Source organism: Sander lucioperca, chromosome 2 (genome assembly GCF_008315115.2).
Source record: "Sander lucioperca isolate FBNREF2018 chromosome 2, SLUC_FBN_1.2, whole genome shotgun sequence".
Classification (NCBI taxonomy): domain Eukaryota; kingdom Metazoa; phylum Chordata; class Actinopteri; order Perciformes; family Percidae; genus Sander; species Sander lucioperca.
Genome location: NC_050174.1, coordinates 12,018,070 through 12,045,572, shown reverse-complemented (window position 1 = coordinate 12,045,572; position 27,503 = coordinate 12,018,070). Strand labels below are relative to the sequence as shown.

The 27,503-nt window shown below is 39.6% G+C and overlaps 1 protein-coding gene across 2 annotated transcripts in view; it reads left to right on the top strand.

The window, feature by feature from the left end:
- si:ch73-72b7.1 (netrin receptor UNC5C) overlaps positions 1-27,503 on the top strand; it is a 193,607-nt gene that overhangs the window by 86,417 nt on the left and 79,687 nt on the right. For both annotated transcript variants that reach the window (XM_035992509.1, XM_035992507.1), the window contains exons 2-3: positions 9,709-9,945; positions 24,434-24,577. In XM_035992509.1, coding sequence (XP_035848402.1) covers positions 9,709-9,945; positions 24,434-24,577 — 381 coding nt within the window. The remainder of the gene's footprint in view (positions 1-9,708; positions 9,946-24,433; positions 24,578-27,503) is intronic.

The following is a 27,503-nucleotide window of genomic DNA, read 5'->3' as shown; positions in this document are numbered from 1 at the left end:
TGCGCTGGCTGCTTGTATTAATAGCGATGCTGAGCTGTGATAGTAGAACATGAATGAAAGCGAAGTCTTGCATTTCCCTCAGGCCTGGGGTAAGGGAGACAAAATCCATCTGGAAGATAACATTACACAGCAACTCACACAAGTTTGTACCCCCACAAGCTCACATAAGACTATGCATATGAATGAGATATTCCATCTGCATGTGGATACGTGGGGGTATGCGTACAGTACAATTGTGTGTGTAATACAAAGTGAGACTTTGCTGACAGCATTACACAGCTGATAACTGTTGTTCATGATTGTGAGATGACTATAATTATTTTTCTCTGACTGTCCATGTGGTTTTCTACTTGTTTTTTTTTTTAAATCTGTTTCTCTCCTACGTGGATGCATTTCTTTTTTTATCATGGTGGTGTTAATATTCAGTTTCAGACAGACTGTGATGAAACAGTTTTGCGAATTACACTTATGATGATTTGCAAACTGCAATCCTTTGGTAAAAGAAACGCATATATACCGTACGTATTATGTTGTGAATTTGTTGGGGCTAGTTCTAGTAGTTAATTCTATTATGACAAATTTCTTCTTTTCTTGAGTTCGGTATAGTCTGGATTTTACCTAGCGTGACTGAAGAGAGATTGAGGGAAGAGACTTGCCCTAAATGGCCTGCCATTTCTGGGTCTTACACCAGTGACCTAGTTCAGAAGGAGGAGTTAGATTTAAAACTCACAGCATAGCCAAAGACTGAAAAAGATTGGTTTTCATTTGGTCTTACCGTCATCGCAGTGGCTGATAGCGTGACATTTAGGGTTCCACCCATGTAACGAGTCATATGTAAGACACATACGAAAAACTGTAACCAAAGCCTCATCGCTTGGTGCTCAACCTTATAGGGGGTAATCTGATTTTAACCCCTGCTTTGGATCATCCTGTGCTGCCCAGTGAGGTGTATCAGTAACCCTAAGCTGACTCGTGCCACAAAAACTGGAGATAAGCGCTGGCTTAGGGGCCATTTCAGGACAAACGAGGCGTACTTGCTTCCCAGTTCTTATGTGGAGAAGTATATTGTATACCTTCCCTATTTCTCTTTCTTTCTCTCCAGAGTATAGAAAACTGCTTTCCAAAAATCTTGTAGCTGGCCAGATCACATGCAAAAAGATGCTTGAAACACGGAAACGTGCTTAACAGGAGAGAGTAAGACAATGACAGAGGCAAGGAGAGAAGCTGTACAATAATGAAGAAACTAACAATAGATGCAACATTTGTCATTCAGGACAGCCATAGATGCACATACAGTCCTGTAAAGTGTGTGTATGTGTGTGCATGTAACTTTTGGCAGAGACAGCCATAAAAAATAGCAACTGAGTGCTCTCACACTGCCTACCTGCAAACACCCACTCATCAGCTGCTCCTGTGCTGTGCGTGAACTTAAACTGTGCCCAATTGCATACATGTGATATGTCCAACTGTGAGTGTGCTAGTTTCAATCTGACTCTTAACCAAGCAGCCTCTGAAATGGTGTTTATGCCTTGAGTCAAGTGCAGTAAAGAAATGTTGTCTTTTTGTTTTCTTAATATTAAATCATTTTATTCATTCGCCCCTTTTATCGTTTAATAACTCTTGTTTCTTCTGGACTTTTATGACCTCATAATACAAAGGGATCATTCTGATTGAATGAATTGGCTTTATGCATAATCTCTTCTGTTGTTTTTTTCAGTTCATTGGAGTGTTGCAGAAATTCCTAACCTCATTGATGATTTTGCCTGTTGCAAATAATTAGTATGCACAAATGGAGTTTGTAGCAAAAAGTCAGGGGATCATCAAAGGCAGTAAGCTTTATCCCCCAGGGACCATACGTAGAAATATTTCATGGTAATCCATTCAGTAGTTGTTGAGGTATTTCAGTCCCGACCAAAGTGGTGGACTGACTCACCGACCATCCCTAGAGCCTGGAAACAAAATAAATGCTAACTGAAATAAGTTGAATACATAAATTGAAGCATGATGTTAGACATATGTAGCACCCATAACATGGACTTGTATTTACTAAAAAGAGGTACATTAGAACAGAAACTACATACACATCCATGTAGGCAAATGAACAAACATGTACAAGCACACACAAGTGGTCATTGATCATGAGACTAAAGCTATTATAGTCTTATACTGGTCTCTTTAGAGCCTCCAGAATTCTGCTATAGAACATAAATACTCACCTACTGTATATTCACACATATTCAGATGTACAAAATACACTTAATATTCAACTCCTGAGGCAATAAGATGCACCCCACACATTTGCATACATGCTCATGCACATACAAATGCATAAATGTATACCATTGCATTGACCTACAGTCTTCCTGTTTAAAAATGCATGTGCATTGACAGCCCTCCTTCCATACACAACACACACACACACACACACACACTAATATGCACTTTGGCTGCACTGTAACCTGATAACTGAAGGCATCTTACTGAATTGTAATTTGGGAATAAATAAAATATGGATGTCAAATCCAACACTGTGTGTGTGTGTGTGTGCACGCATCTATGAGAATTTCATATACTGAATGTGGCTGTAGTCGAATGTGTGTGTGCCTGTTGGTGTGCGTGGTATGTCTTGTAATTATTCAGACTGTGAATTAACTGTGCTTTACTGCATAATGTCAATGTATAAATACAGTTACCAAGCAGTGATGCCTCTCTAACACATACAAAATGTTGAATATCAAAAAGTTATTCATAATGTTTTCTGTTGCTTTATGTTAACACTATTGTAGAGAGAAAGGAAATCAAATAAAAATCTGACTTCAGGAGTAAAAAGGACCTAAGGAAGGAGTATATTGTATTATTTCTTGCTCTTTCTGTTTCTCGAGATTTGTTTTTTCTTGAACCGTTTTCCTTATTTCTTGTATGCAAACCTCACTTTCACAAATAAGTCTATAGTCTGCATTATGCATCTTACATAACCATTAGGCCACCAGGATACCCCGGATACCCTATTTTTTTTCATTCTACAAATATTGCATCTCTTTGCTTCTTTAACTGAGGCCAGCTGTGGACTGACAGAGTCACCCCTCTGCCGAAATGGTCGTAAATCTAGTTCCAGGCTTTAGTTGGGGCCTTACATGTCACACACAATGAAAGTCTGCGAACGCCAACCAGCTGTCACAGTCTGGTCCCACATTGAGATACTTTAGCTTTCAAGTACTTTGTGCTATTATGAATTGCCTAGTATGGCCCTGAAAGCCTGGGGGATATATAATTGACTATGACAAGGAGTGTGCTGTGTATGATATATTATTTCTTCCCTGAGTTATTTCTGTCATCATGGTTAGCCACCCAGTCTTTGAGGAACTCCTCTTCCACATGAAATAATGCATCTGTTCATTTGTATTGGATTTAATCTAAAAGCCCAACAAATCTCCAACCAAATATGAAAATCAATGCAATGAAATGCAGTTCAACACAACATCACCACAAACTACAGGGTCAAAAATGACCTAAAGTTGAAACAATAGCTCTAAAAAAAACAACTGACTGTGATCATGTACATAAAGATATGATTTAGTGTAGGACTGCGTTTTTAGTGTATACTTTTGTTTTTCTGAAGTCTTTACTCAAAAAGATGTAAATTCAATGATCCCTTTGGACAAAGGTAATGGAGTGATTGAGTTCCTTCAATTTGCATGTCTACTCGTGTCTTGAATAATGTGGCTTTTATTAAAGTGCCAATTGAGGATAAGCACCTGATTAAGTTTCCAATGGATGCAGATGATGTGTGGTCGCCTGGTGTCTTGTTTCAAAAGGAAACTGACTCTCCAGGACACGGTGTATAATTCTGTCATGCTATGTCAAGTATTTCTTCTGACTCAACCCGCCCTTGTCTTCTTTATAAACATATTTGACTCTAAAATGCACACACCCCCACACACCTGCATACTGGCAGTGTATATTTTATCATGTCTTTTGTGAACCAGCATAACGTTGCTGGTCTTTGCTATATCACCATCATCTGAACCACATATCATCTGAAAACAACTCTGGATAAGGAAGAGAGAAAAAACAAACTGAAATACATGAAGTAAAGGAAAACAAAATAGGACGGTTAAAAGTGTGTTATTACTGGAACTTTTTTTATCCTGTTTTGTGTCTATTGGTGCTGCAAACAGTTCCTGAATGTCTTGACCTAACAGACTGTGGATGGAAGTTCCAATGGGTTATTTAATTTGTTCTTTTGTGCTCGCAACACAGAAAAAAAAACTTCTGGATTACAACAGGCTTTGCAAAAAACAATGGCATGCAGGGCTGAAAGAATTACCAGTAATGGCCTGAAAAAAACATTATCATTCAGATAAACTGAAAAGGCTCATCTCAATGACTTTCCAACAAAGCCTTTCCTAGAGGTACAGTAGCAATAATATTCTAAATTCCTTTATAGATAGAAAAGGTTTAACTCACAGGTTTATCTTGAGGCAAAACTGGATAAACAAAAACTTACCCACACGTGTTGTTTCAAAGCATAAATAATAGTGGAAGAGTAAACACTTGAGCACTGAATCCCCAATAGTGTTAGACATTTATTTAAAAAAAAATGCAATAATATCAGCAAATTTTGTAAGAGCTAAAGAGGAAGAGAGAGACACTGAAGAAAGCAGGCAGTTCATAGTATGCATAGTATCCATATGTGTCCATTTCTACCACTGTGTGTGCTGTGCATGTGTGATCCTAGTATGTGTGCTGCATGCGTCTTTGTCATGCTTTAGTGCATGCTTGGATGAAGACATGCTCTTAAGGGTTTACTTGCATTTTTTCTGTTTGCATGTTTTTCCAGGCCTGCACGTGTGTGTGTGTGTGTTTGTGTGTTTGTGTGTGTGTGTGTGTGTGTGTGTGTGTTTTTTGGGGGATGATTGTGGGCAGATATTCTGTGGGCAGGATATCTGGGTAATATGAGTGCTGAGAATGAGTATTTGTATTTTCCTGTGAAACAATGTGTGTGTTTGTTAGACGGATAGGAGAGACTCTGAGAGGAAGAGAGATAGCAAAAAAAGGAGAAATGTGTGAACCCATGTTTTTTATTCTTTTTGTTCTAGTGTACACTGTTTTTGTACCATTTGTGTGTGTGTGTGTGTGTGTGTGTTTTATTTCCATGCATCTATATGTGTGACTTGTGTAATTTGGCAGTGTCTGAGATTGATAGGGATCGTTCCAGCATTGTTTTCTTAGTTGTTCGTGTGTGTGTGTGTGTGTGTGTGTGTGTGTGTGTGGGGTGTTGATAGTGGTTGCAGGACAGGATTAGACAGGATGAAGGGGTAGAGGTTTTAAATGTGTGTCTATTTACGGGATGTGTGCATGTGTGCCTGTTTCTCTGTTTGCGTATATGTTTTCGCAGCTGCTGTTGATTCTAACTAGCTGATAAGAGGGTTAGAAGTATGATCTCATGATTTCCACGGCTACTGCACTGATACACATCGCAGACCACTTACCAAGAACACAAAACCCTAACACGCACTTGCACAGACACACAAACCTACACTCTTACCCATGAGGCATTTTGACCCTATATGGCTGCATTTGGCTTGCTTTAGGGCACAGACATGGTTGCATACCTCTGATTTTCTCAGCCTTAGAGTCTTGAAAATAGAAAAAAAAGCAGTGCTATGGATCAGCATTATTGTTGAATGGCCATACGGGGGGAGATTTTTCTTGAAACTTTGGGGGGGACATATTTTGGAGGACGACAAATATGAAGTAAGTAACAAGTATCCCACTCATTCACTTTCCATCAAAGTAGTACAGAAAACACACAAGCCTTTCAACTCTGCATAGAACACTATTAGAAGTTAAAATGAGTATTTGAGATAGTTAAAAATATCAGTAGACATTTCAGCAATACCTTGACAATGGTAGGTATGTTCCTTTCGTCCATAACCAAATCTATGCCTATGAGTCTTCACACTGGGGCTGGAGGCTGCTGGTCTGTGTGCCCTGTAAAAAATACATTGTTGATAATGTAATTCGGATTTTATGTATCTGGGCGGGAATCAATCTACCTGGGCAGGGCACCCAAGTAGAACCTATGTATGATGGGAAACACTGTTCTGGTTTTCCTTCCAAAATCTACCTCTCTCATTTCTTTCCCTCATTTCCCGTCATTTATCCATTAAGCTCTCTATCCATATGATAGATCAGCTCACATTGTCACTGACACTTGAACATGATTGGCAACCTTTGATGACATCATTCTTAGCAGATTTGTGTGCAGGCCTACAGGCGCAAGCAAGGGACTTTTTTTTTTTTTTTTTGACCCCGGTGCATATTTACTACATGGCGTAAATCGAACCTGGACATTGTTCTGCTACAGCCATCCATTACTGATGACAGCATTCAGGCAAGATGTTTATGAGGTGGGCTGGTAGGATCAGTAATTCACTCTGTCAGGAGATCAGAAGAGAGAAGGGTGGGTAAAGAAATGAAGGAGCAAGAGGAAGGGAGAAGGTTTAGGAAGAAGAAGATTTAGGAGTAAACGTGGGGGGAGGAGAGAACCAGAGAGGCAAGGGTGGCGCAGAAGAGAAAGGAAATAGCTGGCATTTCTGAGACAAAGCTTCTATCTCATTTCCACCCACCCTTTTCTCTGGCTATCATGTTTCTGGTGCCAATCAATATTTTATAGCTGTCGTTCCATAGCGCCGCATAACCCCTCCCCCCCCTCCCCCCACCGAATAACAGATGAGGGTGAGAATGGGTGTTGGGGGCAAAGTGAAAATTGGGAGAGAGGGGTGGGAGTGGTGGAGAAACATAAAGTAACAAGAAATGGCAATAGAGAAGGAGGAAGAGACTGACCGAAATGGGTGAACATGACACTGGATAAATAACCAAGAGTGGGAGAAAATTTCCTACAGATAATGAAATTATGCCGTGAAAGTGACTACTGGTTTTATACTCGCAGAGAACTAATTACAGAACTAAGAGAGAAAATGTCAGCTTTTTGACATTGTAGTGGAAAGTTTTTATCTGTCATACTGATGTGTGATATTTCTTTTATATGTTATCCATTAATTCAATTCAATTTCAATTCAATTTTATTTATAGTATCAAATCATAACAAGAGATATCTCGAGACACTTTACAGATAGAGTAGGTCTAGACCAAACTCTGTACTTTACGAAGCCCCAACTATTACAGTGGTTGCCTCAAGAGCAAGCATTAGCAGTAGCTATTGCGACAGTGGCAAGGAAAAACTCCCTTTTTTTGTTAGGAAGAAACCTCGGACAGACCCAGACTCTTGGTAGGCGGTGTCTGACGGCACCAGTTGGGGGAGTGGTGAATGGTGGCAATAATAGTCATAATAAAGATAGTGAAGCAGTGATCACAATGGTAGTCATAGTAGTTCATGTCATAGTAGGGCACAGCAGGGCGTTACGGGGTGTAGTGTGGCACAGCAGCCTGGGTGGACGCGGTTGGACGCGGCAGGACGCAGTCGGACACTGCGGGGAAACGCAGAGCGTAGCAGGGTGTAGTAAGTCCATAGCGTCAGCTGCACCCAGGACCCCGGTGTAGGTGCCACCCAATTCCAAGGCGATGTTCTGGGTGAAGAAGAAGCAAAGGGACTCCGGGGAGAAAACTCCCCAGAGCTAGGTTAGTAACAGGCATTTCTGGGACTAAGATGCACACAAAAGGAGACAAGTGAAAAGAGAGAAGAGGGAGCGGCTCATTGTGTCCTTGGAAGGAGCTTCCCACAGCAGTCTAGAGTTATAATAGCATAACTAAGAGAGGCAGGCTAAAGAGAGGGGCCCTGGACCGGGCTCGTACTCTCCCCTGCCGGAACGGGCTTGTACTTCCTGCCTCCCTTACTGCATGTTTTTTTATATTTTCATGACTGTATATGTATTTACTTTTATACTATACAATATTTACTCTGTTTTCTTCATGATATTATAATATATCAGTTATAGGGATCCATTATAAGTACTCAGACTGCTTGCACTCTGTTAAACTGTTTCCTTCTACTTGCAAGAGAATAAAGAAAATAACATAGATAACTCCAGTGTGTCAGACATTCTTAATTTCCAGCTTATTCACCGAACACCAAAGAGATTTTCCACAACAACGTCAAAGTGGGGATGCTGCCTGCTCATTTTTTCCCTATTTGAGTTTTGTTTTACCTAAGCTGCTTTTAGCTCATAGCCCACAGCACTCTGCTATTTTCCAAGATAAGGATGACACACACATTTAAAGGAATGTGTGTGTTTGTGTGCACAGGCGTATAAGTGCACAATTATCTGTTGCATTTTCTGTGTATTGTGTTTTTGTAAGTGTTTCTGTGTGACTGTAGCCGTGACACATTAAAAACCTTGAAGCTGTGTCAAAAATGTTCCCATGAGTCAAAGCTCTCCAGGTGAGGCAATCACACACAGAAAAAGGTCTAGGCGGTCTTAATGAAACTGGATGATGATGGAGTAGAGGGGAATTACAAGTTAGAAGAACATTTGTGTGTGTGTGTGTGTGTGTGCGTGTGTGTGTGCAGTTAAAATATGTGAAAGAAAAAAAGGCGCCTTCCTTTCCCTCCCACCTGCTCTTGTAATCCTCTTGTGTATTGGTGACCTTGGCAACCTAGTGACAAAACAGTCTTTGTGTCGCTTTGATTGAGGCCACAGGTGGGCGTGAAGTTTGGACATACTGAAAGTGAAGGAGAGAGAGAGAAGGATGGAGGAGGATACAGTTCTTGGTGCCCTTAGGGTTGGCCAAATGAGCACTCTGTCTGTTTCAGATTTTTTTCAGCAAGACAAACAAATTTCAGTGGAATTGCACTGATAGTGGATTCACTGGCAAAGTAAATTAGTGCAAATTTCTGCATCACGTAAAGTAGCACTGTTGATCAATAGCTACCCATCTTGGCAGAGCTGACCTTTAAGATACCAGAGAGTCGAAGAGTCTTATGTTGCACTCTCCACTTTTAATTTATCCCTCCTCTTTTAAAATATGAATTTCTCCACAACAGAGGAGTGGTTTGCAGACAGTTATAAGGCACGAGTCGATGGTACAAACATATCTTTTGAATACACTGTGCAAACTTATTTAACATTAGTGACTATCGGAATTTTAATGTTGTTGGTGATTAATGTATCTGAATTCCATGAGGGAAGGTATATGACGTGCACGTCTGCACAATGCGTTGTGGAGATTTGGGATGTGTGTGCTTAGGTTCCTCTTTGAGCCTCTGCGACCTGTGGTTACCCATAGCACCCTTCTCTGCGTAGGTTCACAGAGACATTTGTGTATTTTTGCAGAAACAAAAATCTGAATCTTGTGGCTTTTTATGTAGAAATAACTCCAGCCAGAAGGTATCTACAAATGGACACGGCATAAGGTGCTATTTAAATTTGCATTTTATGGCTCAGTGGAAGAAAATTGTACCCTGTCCAGGTCACCGGCTTGAGACACGGCAATTATTAGTGATCAGATGAGACTGACATTGTCTCGTACACACTCAGTTCAGGGGACAATGCTGCTCACTGGTGTGAATCGCAGAACAATAATTAACAAATAAAAGAATGCAGCATTTCCTTACTGAAACCACTTTTGTCCCTGTTAGTCCGCAAAGCCGGTTGATAAAACAAAGCCTGATTGAGCTGGAAATCTGTGATATTACTGGATAGCAGTGACTCTCAAAATTAACCTTCTCTTTTCTTCCTTTCACAGTGAGAGATGATGATGATTTCCTGAGTCTAAGCGAACTCCCGGAAACCTTCCCCTCCGACCCTCCGGAGCCCTTACCTCACTTCCTGTTTGAACCCGAGGAAGGCTACATTGTGAAGAATAAACCTGTCAATCTCTACTGCAAAGCAACGCCTGCCACGCAGATTTACTTCAAGTGCAACAGCGAGTGGGTCCATCAGAAAGACCACACTGTGGAGGAGAGGGTGGACGAAAACTCAGGTACGTGAATTCCAGCACACGCACATCACATCATGTACACACAAACATGCACTCAGATCTAATCAGAGAGTGCAGTAGTGCAAAGAAAGTGGACGGATCAGATCATACTTTGAAAAATTGAAACACTGTTCAACTCAGAGTAAAATAATAAACACGAATGCACTGCTGATGTTGGCACTTTACTGGTAAACATCCAACAGGTCGGATCACAATATACATGCATTAAATACATATTTTATTTCAACAAAGGATGTTACTACCAGACTATTTGTACTACATGTGTCCTGATGAGCAGACAATTTAAAGGTATTTGAACACATCTAAGGTGCACAGGTGTAAATTAAAATCAAGTAATTTTTTTACTCTTTAAAGTTGAAGTAATAATCTCATTTAAATAAATGTTCTTTAAATCACTATCTATCGCCGAATGATGTAACACAATGGTGATTGAGCCTATGGCCAAGTGATGAATGCCCTCGCATTTGCAGTATTACAAACTGGGTGTCCGAGTACAGTTAGTGACGTGTTTTCCATCACCCAGCAGTGGTTGGTCTGCCAGAGCGGGTAGATGGAGCTAACGCAACAGACTCCCTCTTAAACTCTCTTGTGTGTAAAGTGGTGTACTGTTTTTTTCGGGCTCTGCTAGTGTTGGGAGTAAACAGTTACTATGGCCGAACAAATAAAGAAAAGAGCCAATACTACAGTCGATTAAACTTCAAAAAACATATAAGCCATAGGTGCTGCCAAAGAGAACGAAACGGAGATCTTCGAGATTGTATCTTTAAGTTGACCTCTTAGCCTGCATAGTCTTTATGTGCCTGACAATAATGAGATTCCGCTCTGTGTGATATAAAGTTGTCACACATCCAGAAAATGTGGTCAACATTTTTCCGAGGTTGTCTTACTGGTGCACTGTGAGCAAACAGGTTAAACCTATTAATCAGATGTTTAGTTATTTGTGCTGAAACCTAGGTCCAATGTCAGACGTGTGTACACAGCTGCCTCTACCACCAATGTTGTACTGCGATGTTCACAGGACAGTTTAATAGGATCCACAGTGATGTACTGGACTGCAGCCAAAAGTTCCACACGTGTCACTTGACAGCACATGGTATTATTCTACTGGCTAGGTAATGATGAATCAGGCTGTTGCTTTGGCAGGAAGACAAAGACGTACACAACCTGGTTTCTTAGACTTAAGGTTGACATGAGCTCAGCTTATTGGTCTCCCCCTGCTTGTTAATAAGCCTGAGTCCCCAGAGCGAGTGATTAAACACAGGCTGAAAACAGTTTGAAAACTCCTAATATATAGTGCCTGCTCAATAAAATACACAGCGGGGTCAACAGTAGCACAACTCAGCACAATTGTGGCTTAAACACTATGCTTTTTTCTTGAGGCAGGTGAGCAGAATACGTAGTACATATTTTATGCACTCACTCTTTGATATCTGTCAGTGTGTATATTGTGCAATTGTGAGGAAGCAGAACGTTTGACTTGGACTCAACCCAATTTGACACATTGACTTGTCCACTGAAGATTTCCCCTTGTATTACAAAGCAGACCCTGGAGGCAAAGATTGTGCTGTGTGTATAGCTGTATGTATAGCTCTGTGTGTGTGTGTGTGTGTGTGTGTGTGTGTGTGTGTGTGTGTGTGTGTGTGTGTGTGTCCTGGTTGCTGAGTGTGTCTGCTACACTACTAAACCCAAGACAAAGACAGAAGCAACTGAGCAGTACAGTTTGATCTTCCCCCTGATATTAGGTATATAAAGTGATATTAGGTATATAAAGTGATATAGCTTTCACACATGAATAGTCAAGGAAGAGGAGAATAAATGCAACAAAACCTGCAAGAAGTAAACATGAGAAAGGTGAAACAACAGGTATAGAAACACACACGGAGGTGCACACAGTGGTAAAGAATAGAATAATGTTATAGTCTCTGTTGGAGGGAAGGTTTCATGTCACACTACAGTATACATCCTTCTTACCCTAGTTCATTGTCTTTCACCCTGTATAACTTGTTTTATTCCCCTTTTAAACAGTTTTCTCCATTTTTTATCTCTCTCACTGGTTTCTCCCAGTCCCAAATTTTTCTGAATATTAAATCTTTGCTCTCTCTTGGTTTGTGTTTTTCTTTAGCATATTTCATTTATCTTCCCTTCGTCTCGCTCTCCTGTGTCACTTTTAAACTTAATTCTTTCTTCTTTTTTCTTTTGAGTCATCTCCGATCCTTGTTCTTGATCTCGTAAAAACTGTATGTGTCCTGAGGAGGTGTTGCATCAAATCACTTACTGCGAGAAAGATTGGAAGGTGAAATTAAGTTCTTTTATTCATTAATGTGATGGTCGGTCTTGCTCCGTCCTATAGTTGGTACACGTCTTTCTTTCACAGCCTTTTGTGGGCTTCCATAAGTGAAATGTGAGAGATGACGTATGTGTATTTACAAGAGGCATCCAGTATCCTCCTTCCAATCTGTCTTTTTTTCCTTCCATCTCTCACTGTTCATTACTGACATCACATCACGCGCAGCTGCAAGTCATTTATTAGTCTCCCATCAGCCGTTCATTTGCTAGCTGCTGGATTTCCAGACAGCGTGTTATTGAGAGGAAATTCTGTTTAATTAACGACCCATGGATTTAGGCTCTCATACTGTATGTGATGACACCATGAGGTCGTTCAAGGATCAGGATCACCCAGTGAGCTGACAAAATCTGTATTTTGAACAACATCAAGTCCAATTTATTCTTGACTTAAATTTTGATGGATGTCTTGCAACCACATTAACCACAGATATCTCATTTTGTGCAAAACTTAAATTTGAGTTATCTTACTTTCTGCCTGTTGAAATAACCCTCAGGCATAGTTAAAACATGGATTTGGTTTTTAACGTTTGATCTGCTTTAGATATGGTTTAATCTATGCTTAATTTACGTATATTTTACAAAGCCATCATAATGTCACTTGAATAAAAAATTGATTGGCTGCATGCTACTTTGTACTGCTCCGGACACTTAATATCTTAAGCACACCATAATCCATACAGATATACTCATGCAAATATAATGAATACATAGATAAACTGGGAACATTATGCAATATCAAGAGCTTTTAAGGTTTGGAGATGTCTAGAACTGGAGAATTTTCCAGGAAAATGGCTCTTTGCGTTTTAATTTTTAAAATCTATTCATCCTGTTTGTTTGTTTTTTTTTTGCATGAATTTACAATCAACAAAGTTTTCTGCAACTATACTATTGTATTAAATGCATTATTCTTTGAGCTAAACTGACAGTCATGCAGTGCAAAAAAACAAACAAATCAAACAGAAATCCTAATATAATGGGAACTCCATGATGCCTTTTTGCTCTTATACAAAGCATTTAGGTCACCTTTGAACAAAAGACAATGCGATTATCAAGAGATTATAATACTAGATATATATTATGCAACACAGTTCTAGTGAATCAGAAAACTGATGTAGGTCTGTGCCTGGTGAATGCACACTGTGTGTGTGCACTGTTTGTGTTTATCAGTGTGAAAACCTGAACTCAGTAAGCTGTTTTCTCCTCTTTGTTTCCTGCTGTTTCACAGACACAGCTGGAAGCTATGGCACCCATACTGCTTTTATTATCTCTGTCTTCTCACTCCCTTTATTCCTCTCTGTCCCTTCCTCTCCTTTTTGTCTTTTCCTTTCTCTCTGCTCCATGCTGCTTTGTGCTCTACTCTAATTTCCACTGACTGAAATTGGAGAGAACAGAGGTGGATGAAACCTGAGCTTGACGAAAACAGTGGAGAGAAGTAGGGGAGAATGGAGGGATGCTGATGGAGGGTGCCTTTGAGAGGGCTGGAAAGGCCAACAGATATCAGGGAGTCCCACTGAGGAGAAAGATGATATGAATCCCACTGTGCAGTTTTCTTTCGCTTCCTCGCTTACTCCCACTCTCTCTTTCTCCCCGTGTTTCTCATCCTTTCATACAGGACAAGGACATTCAGCTTGAAACAGTGTTTGTTTAAACCTGGGGATGAAGATAAAAGAAAACACAAAAATAAAAATGTACATACATAACATATATGAAACAAGCCTGAAAGTTTTGCCAAGTTTATAGTCACAAAACTACATTTATAAAGTTTTTCTTATCAAACAGAATGATGGAAATACAGTTTTTTTTTTCGCCACATGGTGAAAAAGGAAAGAAAAACAAAATAAACTTAGTTATTAAAATAACAGGGATGAATTAAAGAAGGGTGAATGATAGGAACAATGTGGAGGAAGGGCAAAAACGACAGGACAAACATTACAATGTGTTTTGTATCATGAGGCACAAAACTAACACTATCATTTTGTATGAAGCTTTGATGCATCACATACGCCTTCATGCATTACGATATATTCTAATAACAGTCATAAGGAATCATAAGTATGACTGTAATAGTTCATAAGATCTAAATGGACCTTTTTCACAGTAGACATGTTAACATGCTTTTATCAGCAGGAAATCCACAGGTGTAATTAATAACATTAGCAATGGCTCCATTTCATTTAGTGGCCCCTGCCTCCTGTTATTGTATTGCACATGCTGGCATGCTAGAAATTAATAATGAGACAATTACAAAAACTAGCGACCATTAATGTTATTTGTTGCTTTTCCTGCATTGACATTAAAAATGTCTTTTGCTTGTAATTTTGAGTATAAGTTTAGGGCTGTCATTTTAAAATAAAATAAATCAAGTTAAAAGGGCACTTGTAGAGCGCAGACCTCCGCCAAGGCCATGCCCTATTTCACAATGTTAATGAAAGTGAGACATAATTTCTGTGTCTGTCCAGTGATCCCGATTTTGGTCCCGTAACGTCCCAGTCAGATAGTAAGTGCCGTAAACATATTTTTTGTAAATCCTTGCAATTATTTACCAAAAGAAGCAGGCCTGCCTTGTTGCACAACTAAAATGTTCATCAAAACAGGTAACGTAAGCCTGGCAATGTATCTCTGTTGATCCAAACTACAATATCCTTGACAGAGGTAGCTAAAGGCTCTGACACACCAACCCGACGACCGACCGTTGGCAGAAGAGGCAGTCGGACTGATCAGTCTCCCCGAGTTGGTCAAAAAGGTGCCTCGGAACACACCGAAGCAATGCCAACTTGAGCGTACGTTCTGCGCGAGACGTAATATGTCTCCATAACAGCAGGCGGCGCTGATCTGTATTGTCGCCCAAAAAATGAAAACCGGCAGCTGATTGGACGAACGCTTCACATGGGTCTGGCTTTGAAATTCAGCATTCAGCATAATGGCAGGTCGTTCGGAATACAATCTCATATTTTACGAAAATAGTTCAGAGACGTGTTTCTGAAAACATTTTAAGCGACAAATAGGCCATGCAGTTGCTGAATCTGTCTTCATTTCAGATCGACAAAGGTCAGTTTAAAAGATTTTCGTCAGATTTTGAGAGGCGTTCGTCCCGCTCATCCCGCTCGTGATTTCCGGTAATCGGTCATTGAGTCCGACTGCCTACTGGCTGATTCAACAAGTCAAATCAACCCAAATGAAGGCCAACGGCTCCTCCGACTGACGACGACACGGAACACACCAAACAAACTCGGGTCACTGACCTCACCAGACTGTTCGACGGCCGATAATTGGCTTGGTGAGTCAGCGCCTAACTTGACCTGCCACTGTGGTCTCCATGCCAACCGGCTCTTCCGGCACCTCAGCCAAAGTGGGAAAGGAACATTTAATAAAGTACTTTACATGTAAACAAACAACAAAGCAACCTGCTCTCCTCCAGAGAGGCCCTTTAATACAGTAGCATTATTAGCAGTAACATTTGCTTAAACATGCTTACCATATCTTTATCTGAATTAATTTGACTTACGGTGAGAACCAGCATAATTTGTCCAGATTGCATATCTTACTGTGAAGGGCATTTCCGGTGTTTGCTTAAGCAACGTGCGTACGACCTCAGTATATCTCTATTAGCCTTGAAGAGGGCTAATGACATATTGTGTACTAGGTTACTTACTTTGTCTCCATTAGCCAAAGTGTGAATGGTTATTAGTCTGCTAGCACTGACCTGTGACTTCACACACACACACACACACACACACACACGCACGTGCATTATTGGCACACACAGTATTGGCTTGGGTGATTTGTGACCTCTTTCCCTCCTTTGCTGCCATCTCACTCGTATTGATTTCCTCTCGTCTTTTCCTTCGTCTCTCCTCCTTTCTCTTCCTCCTAATGTTTCTCTTCTCCTCTCTCTCCCTCTTTCTGGCATCATTCTCACTCTCCTCTACTTTCTTTCCTTTAGCTTTCTCACCTTTATCCTTTATTCTCCTCCTCCCAGCTCTTTTGCTCCCTTTCTCCCTCTCGTATACTGAGATTGTTCGATTTCAATTATTAACAACCATCAAGATTTATGAAGGTCAATTAGCTTCTGTGTCAGTGACTCCTGATATGCAAGACAGCTCTGTGTTTGTCTGTATCCATTTAATACAACTGTGTTTTTGTCTGTATCCATTTAATACAACTGTGTTTATTGGCTGATTGCGTACTTGTGCTGTGTTTCTAAAGGATAATGTGTGTTTGTGTTTGTGTGTGTGTGTGTGTGTGTGTGTGTGTGTGTGTGTGTGTGTTTGTGTGTGTGTCTCTGAAAATGCAGTTCTGTTTGTTTGTGTGTCTATTAGAAGTACACTGAATCTCGTGTCCTGGAATGTCCTGGTTCGCTACCTCTTTGGAGCTACTGGAGGACAAAAATGTGTATGCTCACTGACATTCACATGTATACGTACACACACATACACACACACATACACACACACACACACACACACACACACACACACACACACACACACACACACACACTGGAGAGGAACTGTGATGATCAATCAATGTCAGAGTGGGAGCCATTAAGAATACACATACACACACATGCATACAGTCTACTTTATGTGTTGAGTGTCTTCAGTTGGTCACAGACCAGTGACTCTGTTCTGTCAATGTCCTGGATGATTTCCCCCTGTAGGCGAAGAACTCAGTCAACCCTTGCTCTCTCCCTTTCTCACAGTGTCTCTGTCATCCTGTTGTCATTTTTCTCTTACAATCTTGTTTCCGCCTTTCTGTCTCCATCTACTCTCTTTTCTTAATCATTTATAGAGGGCTCTCAGGTAATATACCATGTCATGTTGACTCAGCTGTCAACTAATTTGATCAATATTGTGTATGGATACGGTGTACCTTGGGCCGGTTTCACGCCGATAAACTGTGACTAAGCTTAGATCTACTTCAGATAGATGTCTAAATTTGTTGTTCAAAGCTGTCTAGTTCTGAACTATCTTAAGTAGGACAAATTTGCCATGAATTCTGGGTAAATTAAGACTTTTTTGCAAACTATAAAACATGGCTGACTGAGCAACAGCATGAAACTGCCCAGCTCCGTTCAGCTCTGTTCATTCTAGCAGAACATGTTGGACAACTTTTACAAAGATATTCATTTGGAAAGTTTGAGTGTAATCTCGACCCAGTGCAGAGCTGCATCAGAGCTGAGATGCTGTGGCAGTGCTCAGGTCTTCTGCTAACTGGTCCTCACTACAGTCTCCTTCCCCTACTCATTACTTGCTCCATAATATTATGAACTAATATTGAGCCATGTTGTCGTTTGGTGCCACTGGCCAGCAGGTGTCACTGATTGTTACCATGGAAACATGGCTCTCTGTCCTGAGTTAGCCTGGAAGGGAGGCTTAAAATAAGACAGTTTGGATTTTTGGGTATCTCTCTATCTTGCATTAGACTAATCTAAGTGGAAAATTAAGACTGGCCTAACGCAATAGACCATTGTAAAATATCTTTGTGAAACCAGCCCATTGTGACTATGAAGGCCATAGCTTATGATTCACATCATTGTCAAACCATTCAGTGACGTCTCATCCCTGTATGGAAGCATCTACATGTATTATGTTTAATTTTTTTTCCCTTTAATCTGTCACCCATCTCTAGGTATTTACAATTAAATCTATTAGTCTTTTAACAGTATGTAATTATTAAGACAACAAATTATTTAGGCTTACTTAATTTACTTTCTATTGAAACAACTTCATCATACTTCTAAGTTTTACACAAATGTAAAACAAAATGACATACACCCATGTAATTTCTGGGTGAAATATATTTGGCATTCAACACATTTGCTGTTTTTTAGGTGTTAGTTTTTAGTAGTGATTATGGTAAGGGAGCAGCAGTCCCTATAGAAGGTTTGTGGTAAAGCTACAAAGCCTGAATTAATCCCTGTAGGGAAATTGTGTTTTCACTTGCAGCTCCTCCACAGGTGGTAGGTCATAGCGCCGGGTCTTTTACTGAACAACATCCCTGGAGCTGGTCGGCATTCAGCGAGCTGCTCACAAACATTTCAGTAGAGCAGATGTTTGTGAAAACAGAGACTGAAACTTGTGTCTCTAGATGTATCTTACTGATTTACATACAGTAGAGAAAACAATAATATAATCACAGATGAGGTATTTGTTGCATGGCTGTTATTGTGTTATGTAATTCATCCCCTGGATGAATCTATTCTGACCTCATGCCTTTGTCTTTTGTCAGACTCTCCCTCTGTGGCATTGATGAAATAATAATAGTGTTGACTTTTTCTGTATCCTCTGTTACTTTTCCCTAAAGGCCTATCTGTTTGACCTGTCACTGATCACACTGAAACACTGCAACGCTTTAGAGTGCTTCTCCGTCTGTTTCCTTATCTCTTTTGTTTTCTAAACCATTTAGCCTCAAATCCCTGTCTCTGTTCTCAAGTCTGTCCCTGACTAGCTGGCTTTCTTTCATATGTATCTCTCTCTAGATTTTTCTTTCCATCGGATTCAAATAAATGTTTTTTGTTTAGAATTGTCTATGCCATCACTGAATTTGTATTGGTTTGTTCATCTATGTATTTCTGTCAAAGCACAGTGGGTGATAGTGAGACAGAGGGGAACGGAAAACATTTATAAAAAGAGACAGAAAATGGACCTACAAACTGACTGTTTAACAGCTAGGGTAATATGAAAATGGCAGGAAACGCATATTTTGGCTGCTAATCTGTAGCCACCGTATTATTCCGTTCCCATTGCATTGTCAGAGTCAAATTATGAAAATGTTGAATCAGATGGTTGAGATTGAAATTAATTGCCATATGCACAACACAAAGATATGTTTGTAAATATTTTTAATTAAGAACAAATCCAGTTAATTACAACAAGTCAATTTTGTTGACATTATGACGATTAAGTAATTGACTCAGCATACGTCTGCTTTTTGTTATACTGGTTTTAATCCATTTTAACAAAACATGCTTTTACGCTTTCCTTATCGCTTCTGTGGAAAAGCTGCTTATCATCATCTGTTTTTATCCAACATTTCTCCAGATTTGATAACATAAGAAACTCTTGTCTGTAAGCTTCGCTGACACATCACCTTCATTTGAGCTGTGACAAATAAAGTTAGAGCCTTTGCAAACAAAATTGTCAAAACTTGTTCTGAATGGTGCATTTAAAGGAAAGTTCAGTGTTTTCTTTTATAATCTGGGTCTTATTTAGGCAGTTTTAGGCAGCCATTCATTCATATTGGGTATGATAACAGATTTTTAAGCAGGTTAATTGTAGAGATTTGGTGGATGTGGCAACTCAACTGAAAATGGAGTTAGGGCAAGCAACATTAAATCACCAATTATATTATACATTATAGTACTTGAATGTGACCATATACTTTCTGGTATAAAAAAGGTATTTGCTGCAAAACCGAAACCTACAGGTTGTGTGAACCATGCCTAAATCATTGCATCACACTTAGGAAGAGGTACATTTTTGTGGGCATGTATAGTATGACAAACTGCTATTTATATATATATATATATATATATATATATATATATATATATATATATATATATATATATACACACAAAGGAAATAATTTGTATACCTCTACTCTGCAACCTGTTTTTTCTGTGTATGTTTACTCCAAGTTCCCATTTTTCAAATAAAGTCCAGACCTGACAAAGCACATTTGCCAACATTTGTACATTTACTCCCTAGCTGACAAGTAAACTTTGTTATAAGAATTGACACTTTAGGACTAAGAGGAATATTTTTGGGGTTGTGCACAGTTTCGTGATTGATAGAAATGTTTGTGACAGTATCCTCTCGTCTTGATACTCGTCTTCCATTTTTCATCTACTTCTTTCCCCTCACCTCCCTCAGCTGACATCAGTGGTTTTGTTGATGTAAAGCACTGTCATGCTACAGAGACCCAAAATTCCACGCTTGTCTTCTCATAAGAGAATAATTTGAATGCTCTAAGCACTGTATCTAAACAAAATAAGACACTGAGTGATCTGGGACTTTTTAAGCCTCAGGTAATTCAGTCGCTCTCTGCCCAGCAACATCAGCTTCGCATTAGCAAACAATGGAAGCAACAGGGACTTTATCGGTTTCAACAGTACAACTCCAGATCCACTGACATCTATCTTTATCTTCTTTATGTATAGTCCCACTTTTTTGTTTGTTTGTTTGATATATTTGAATATTGACATGACACTGAAGGAAAACAAGGGAATCTGTTCTCATGTAGGATGTAGATAGGTTTACATTTTTTGCAGATCTGTGGTGTCAAAAGTTTGACATTATGACTGAATTTTTACAGTATGAAATATTATATTTAACTGTATGACGCATCTTCTAGCATCACATTACATTTCATTTTCATGTAAACACAGTGGAACTCAAAACAAATGTAGTTCTTCACAAAGGCACATATGTTTGTGCTGCATCAATAACTTTCAACATTAAATGTAATATTTTATCCCAAAATGTGGTGTCATGCATTAGTTTTAGTTTTCTTCTTTTGGTTGGAGAATTGGGACTGACGATGCAGTGAGAGAACAGGTTCTGTATTTTTTTATATTTATACCTGTATATTTCAGTTTCAGCTTTAGTTACACTTTGGATTCAACTATTTTGGATACAGGTATGCGGCGCCAGCGATACTTCCTTCCTCCTGTTAAAAGTCTTTGCACATGCACACAACCCATTAGAAACCCAGTTGTGTATGTATACATGGCCATGAAATCACGTTTGTCTCGCAGAAAAAAAACTAGCTTCTTTAACCAGTTTTCTCTAATTCCTGATTAACGAAGCAGGATGTTTAGACAATGTTTAAGAAAGTCAGGTTACTGATTGCTGATCAGGTTTCTGAAGCTGACATTAAAAGATCACTTTACTGCTTGTTGTCTCATTTCACAGCTCTTTTGGCCTTCCATCCACAATAAGCCAGCAGTGTCAGGTGTATCTTTTTGGCTTCATCCGCACTGAGAAATTGAACACATTTCATCATTACACCCATTGATTTCCCCCGCTGTGAAACCAACTCGGTTCTCCCTGATGCTCTCTGTTTCACTATATAAGTCCTGTTCTTGTTTTGTTTTCCTTCTTTGTCTGTTTTCTCATATCCATGTAACCCTCTCTGCTCTATTGTGTCCTCTAACTAATATCTCCCCGTTTCAAAACACGCAATACCTTGCAACACATGGTTTACCTCTTATTCACCCACTGACATCCCTAACTCTGGCATGTTGCAGTCATCCAACTAAAGTATAATTCTATACTGGCTTCATTCACCTTCATAAAAAGTTAATCACCTATTAATGAAAAACAGTTTGAGAGAAACTATACAGTTTTGTGGTCATACTTATAGGGACAAACTGTAAATAGCATTACTTGCTTGCTTAATTGTAGTTTATGAATGAGAGAATGTAGTTGGAATTGAGGCACAAATGACTACACATGAAGTACACATGATCAGTGGCATCCCTCAACACTGTGTTGGGTGCAGAGTTAGCATCCAGAGGTCAGCTCAATATTGTTAAGTCATAATTTTATAAATGTATACACTACTTTTGAAGATGAGCCAATCCACATTTATTTTACATTGAACTGTTAATACTGGAAACTTGAGATGCTTTCTCTGTGCTGTGCGGAGCTTTTTGGTCCGCTGTACTTTGATTGGAACCACTTCCAAACAAGCTAAAAGATGAAATAACTTTGAGTGCAAGGGCGAGGTGTAAAACTTGAGTTAGCTTAGACTATATTTACGAAAGCGAGCTACTAAAATGCAACACACAGCTACTGCAAAAGTTTTCTGGCACAGCTTTCTTCAATTCTCTGCCGGGAGAAAGCATCCTATGATGAAGTCAGCTGCAGTTTTTCAGTCAGAATACCTGAGGTGCAGCCACTGTCCCACATGCTGCATGTTGTTCTCTAAGCAAGACTAATATCTGTAGTTTTGACTGAAATAAACTTCCTTTTTTTTGTGATTTGTCATCATTTATTCATGATGAAAAAAGCGTACATTTGATTGTCTTAATTTCTACAAATTCTTAGCTTGGCTGCATACATGTCTTGCATGTTTATTTCAATGCAAAGTATACACTGTAGCTATTGGCTAATACTTGAACTTTAATGAATCTTAATAATAATGTACTGCTAATAGTTTTTGATCTTAGCACAGTGATGTAAAAGCTTTAAATGTATATATGGTGTCCATTTATTTGTCTTCAGCACAAGCTTGCTCCTTACCTCTTACTGTGTTCCCAAATCTCATGGCCCCGTTCATGTACCATCCCACATGCTTTCTATGCATTTGTTTGAGTCCATTTACCATTACTAGCTCTTTGGCTCATTGTAAGTGTTCACTTTAATTGCCTTACTTCCCTCATTACTCTTTGTCCTTTTTGTCTGCACATTGAGTTTTTTGCCCATTGCAACTGCCTACCTACTAGTTGTTTCAGCTTTAGTCCTGGGTTTCTTGCTGGTTATAATTGCCACTATAGCTGCCATTTTCTTAGCCTCTACTCTCTTGCTGTGTCCCTTGCTCATTTCGTTTTAAACTGCGAAGCCATAACAATCTCTCCTGTTTGCTAGTTTGCTCAGGCGCTGGTATTCACAGTAGATTTTTTTATACCGTCTTTGCTCTTTGCCCTTATAGCTTCCTCCCCCCTCACTGGCTTTTATCCCTTGTTGTGCCAGCAGTAGCTTCCACAAGCTTTTACTCTCTGCCTTACTTTTCTCTTTGCCCTCTGTTTCATCAAAGTTATTTGAATTGCCATTTCTTTTGAGTTCCCTCTTTTACTTTTCAATCTCTTCCATCTTTGTGTCCCTTCTTATATATCTTGATTTTTGTTCAAACTCAAAAGCCATGTGTCCCCATCTCCCAGCTAGCTTTCACGAAAGCATTTGTTGCCTTTCTTACTCTTTGCCCTCATGGGTTTCTCTTTAATTCTCTTGTCAGCCATTAATGGCCCTTTGGTCCATCACATTCCTGCTCACTGGATTTAACTTTTTGCCTTCCTCTTGGTCCCCTTTGCCTTTGCGCTGACATGCTTACTTAAACTGTCTATCAATTTCTCTGGCGGAAGGAACTTACTGAGAGTCTTCATAAGTAATAGGCCCAAGTCAGATTTGTGGAGCCCCACAGAGATTGTTGCTTGGGTCTTTGTAACACTGCTGAACCTGAAATAAACTGCCAAGATCTCATAGCATTCTGCCTGTCTGCTCCCCAGTCCCCACATACTTTTACCTAAAACCCATTTTGATCTCCTTTCCTTTTCCTTTCCGTTTCACAGTTCATTGCCCTCTCCCACCTCTTATTCTGTCTTCCTCTCTCTTCCTCTCACGATGCCTCTGTCATATTGCTCTCCATTACTTCTTCAAGTCTACTATTTCTCTAATTTCCCTCTCCCCTTTCTTTCTAGTTAGTGAGCTTAACCTTCTTTTCTTTCATCAGTCCCTCCTTGCTCCCTCCTCCCACTTCGTTTTTATTCATTATTCCTTTCCTTTGTCATGCATATCCACAATTTTCTCAGCGTCTATTTTTTCCCTGCTTGTGCACCTGTGTTCTACCTGACCCTTTCCAATGTCCCCCATATTTTCATCCTGAGTTTATCCCTCGGTCCTCATTTCCTATTTTCCTCTGCAGTCTTCTCTCTCTGCTCCCTTGCAGTCCTATCAGTTGGGTGCAGCTATTTAAACCTCACACTTATTCTTCACATGGAGCTGCTTTCAAAACAGCAAAGAAAAGAGGGAATAGGAGACCAGAGTGAGATAAGTGCTAGAAGTGCAAAGGAACAATCTCACAAAGTTTACATTAAATCCGGAGAGACTTTACTCAGTAGAATGACCTGGGTTTGTAAACAAGCAGCATATATTGTGTGATTATCTCCTGCTTTTATTTACTTGCTAAGATTTTTACTGTTCACCGCTTTTGCTTCTTAAGCTAACATAAAGTCATATCACAAGGGTATAAGCTTAGATAGAATTTAACTTTTTCTGGTGGCTCAGTGAGAACTGGAACTTCTGATTCATTTACCATTTGAGGCAGTCTTCTTAAGCTTTAATCCAAATCTCAATTTATATTGCAAGTGATTCAACAATGCTTTTCCTTTCTTCTGCAGGTCTGGTCGTAAGAGAAGCCAGTATAGAAATCACACGGCAGCAGGTGGAGGAGCTGTTTGGTCCTGAAGATTACTGGTGTCAGTGCGTGGCCTGGAGCTCTGCTGGAACCACCAAAAGCCGCAAGGCGCACGTTCGCATTGCATGTGAGTACACTACTGTAAGCACACCTGTGAGGTTTAAAGACCAGTGGGTACTGTTCACACATTGGTATTCTCACAAATGACATATTATCCTTACAAAAAATGAAAAGATAGTTTGCAAATAAAGATGCACACTGACAATCCTACAGTACATGCACAGACAAAGTTATTTAAATTTAAATTTATTTATTTGATTGGGACAGTGCATGTTAATGAACAAACATGGAATACATGTGTGTAAACATGACAGATTGTAGCCAAGGGCTAATTTCCATCCGTAGTCCCATGGGCTAAGATCACACAGGTCACAAAACATTGCATAATAAAATTTACATCTACAGTAAGTACATCTTTTATCAATAAATTAACAAAAGCCCTATATACAATATTCACATAAGACTTAAAAATTCATTCAACTTCAAAAATCCATATACACATTACAAAATAAAGAAATTCAGAAAAAGATACAACATACCCACTAATGTGTGCAACTTTGGTTTTCCCATAGCCATTTTTTCACCTTCACTCTGCTGGGTCTTGTTTTGTAGATGTTTTTAAAATGAATGATTGCTGTCAGTGCTTGCCTCTAATAAATATGTCTTTCCTGTGACAGCTTCACAATAAAAGCCACCCTGTTTCGCCAGTTGAATGCTTTTAATGTGAACCAGCAGCAGTACGAAGTGTTCAGTTTGCATTAACAGTAATTTGATAGGACAGGTGTTAGGAGAGTGAACAATGAGGCTGATATAAATGCGATAGAATTAAAAACAGTAAAGCTGAATTACATGCATGCAACGTTTCCTGTGAATCCCTAATGCGTACGTACAGTAGGCAACTTGTATCCTGTGCAGAAATGGCGGACTCCGCCACTAACAATAAAATATAGAGCGGTAATAACAGATCATACTGAATAGGTATTGCTGAAAAAAGACAAATAGATAAATAGACTCAAAAACTAGGTTTTATTTCATGAAAATTCAAGGATTATAACTTTGACGTCTATTAAGCTTTCCTTTGAGGTGTAAAGGCACATTGCTGTCATAAGGGTATACGTATATTTTAACTAGAAACACCAAAGACTCAGGAAAAAAACTTGTAGTTGGGTAGAACCTTCAAACTTGGTTTTACACTGAACGATAAATGGTGGGGAACTTTCTAAACCGAGAATTAGCTCTATGTCTTCAGTAGCTTCCTGTTATGGTCTGGTGAAGAATTTAATTTGACAACTGGGAGTCTGACTATAAGGTCACCAAAAGAACACAGGCCAGACTAAACCCAAGCAGACTCAATATCACTCTAGCAGACAGTGTTACCATGTCACACAGTGATCACATGGGGAAATCATTTTGGGATTGTTAGACCCAAACAACAGTCCAGGGGGGAAAGAAAAGGTTGAATCCTGTTGTGAGTGATGGTCACTTGATGGCTCTGCAGCAACTGTGTGGCAAGGGAGTTGAGATGTTTGATAGAAATCACCTTAAAAAGGCCTTGTTTGTTCTTTCAATGTAAGGCTCATATAACAAAATGGATTGTTCCTTCAAAGCTCCTTTCACTGGCCTGAAAATTGAACCCACAACAGTAGTTTTCCAAGCATCATTGCTCTGGTCAATTCAGCCATATAAGACAACTGGGACTCATCTGAGTGCTCAGGTTATAAAAAGGTCAAGCAGAAAAGAAATGCCAATAATAAAATCGACCCCACCTATTCGGTTTACCTGTCTTACTCTGACAGTGTGGCTCTGCTTGAGCGAACTCTCAAAAGGACATCTGGGGGCTTTGATAGAGTCCATTCATCAGACACTCAGAACAAACTGCACACATCCCAATATATAGTACTTTAACAGACAGTATCACTCTAACAGACGTGCACCCTGGAAATCTTGTTTTCCCAGGTTGGTCTTATTCGTGCTGCAGAAGGAAATCCATCATGTTGACCCTTGTTTTTCATTCAGGCTATTTAATTTGGCTGTAAATATGTCTCACATTTTCACTTTTGTAGGGCTTGGTTGTTTCATTTATTTATGTATTATACATTTTATAGACCACTACACCATATTGTAAATTGGTCCTGTACCAGATTATTTAAATATAGTACATATACACTTGTTCATTCATAGAAAAATGAGCTGACTCAGGCTTAGACAATATAACACAATATACAATACAGTATACCAGTTGTGTGGAAGTACCGCAGCAACATATTTCTCAATTATTTTGGCTTGTAACACCATTTGAATTTAGAACACAGCCTCACTACTCTATGCATTGCTTTGGTATGTGAGGATGTTTTTCTGTCTGTCAGCAGAGAGTTAGTGACACAGTCAGAAATATCCTTCTAAGCTCCACTAATAACATTCTCGAATGAAATGGGCCCTCCTCGGGGTGCAATGAAAGCTGGGTAATGTGCTGTTTTTGGCTAACGTCTGGGCTGATACATGCTGAGAGACGGATGCAGGCAAGCGTACATATACAGGCTTCTGAGATTCTCAGAGGTAAACACGTGAATGTAGACACCAGCAACACAGACATGCACACATACTGAGAATTGAAGGCCACATTGTTCAGTCGCAACAAGGTAGCTGATGTATGAACAAATGGCTGAGTGTATACATGCGTATGTGCATGTGTGCCTGCATAACTCTATGACTTACAACATCCATGCCATCAATATCATCAGGTAGCATCAGCTGTCAGCAAGTATAATGCCACATCAACACAGTTCGTCCAAGCACCTCAGTTTTCCCTTTTCCTTAGTCTATATCCTTGAAGTTCCACTTCCGGGATTGTTCCGGTGACGCGGGAAATTCTGCTGGATGTATGTCTTTTCGCCGATGTCCGTTTCCTTCCACTTTCTTTGTGTTGGAATGATAATTGATAATAAACCAGAGCATGTTTTTCTCCCATCCCGGAATGCTATGTGGACTAGCCA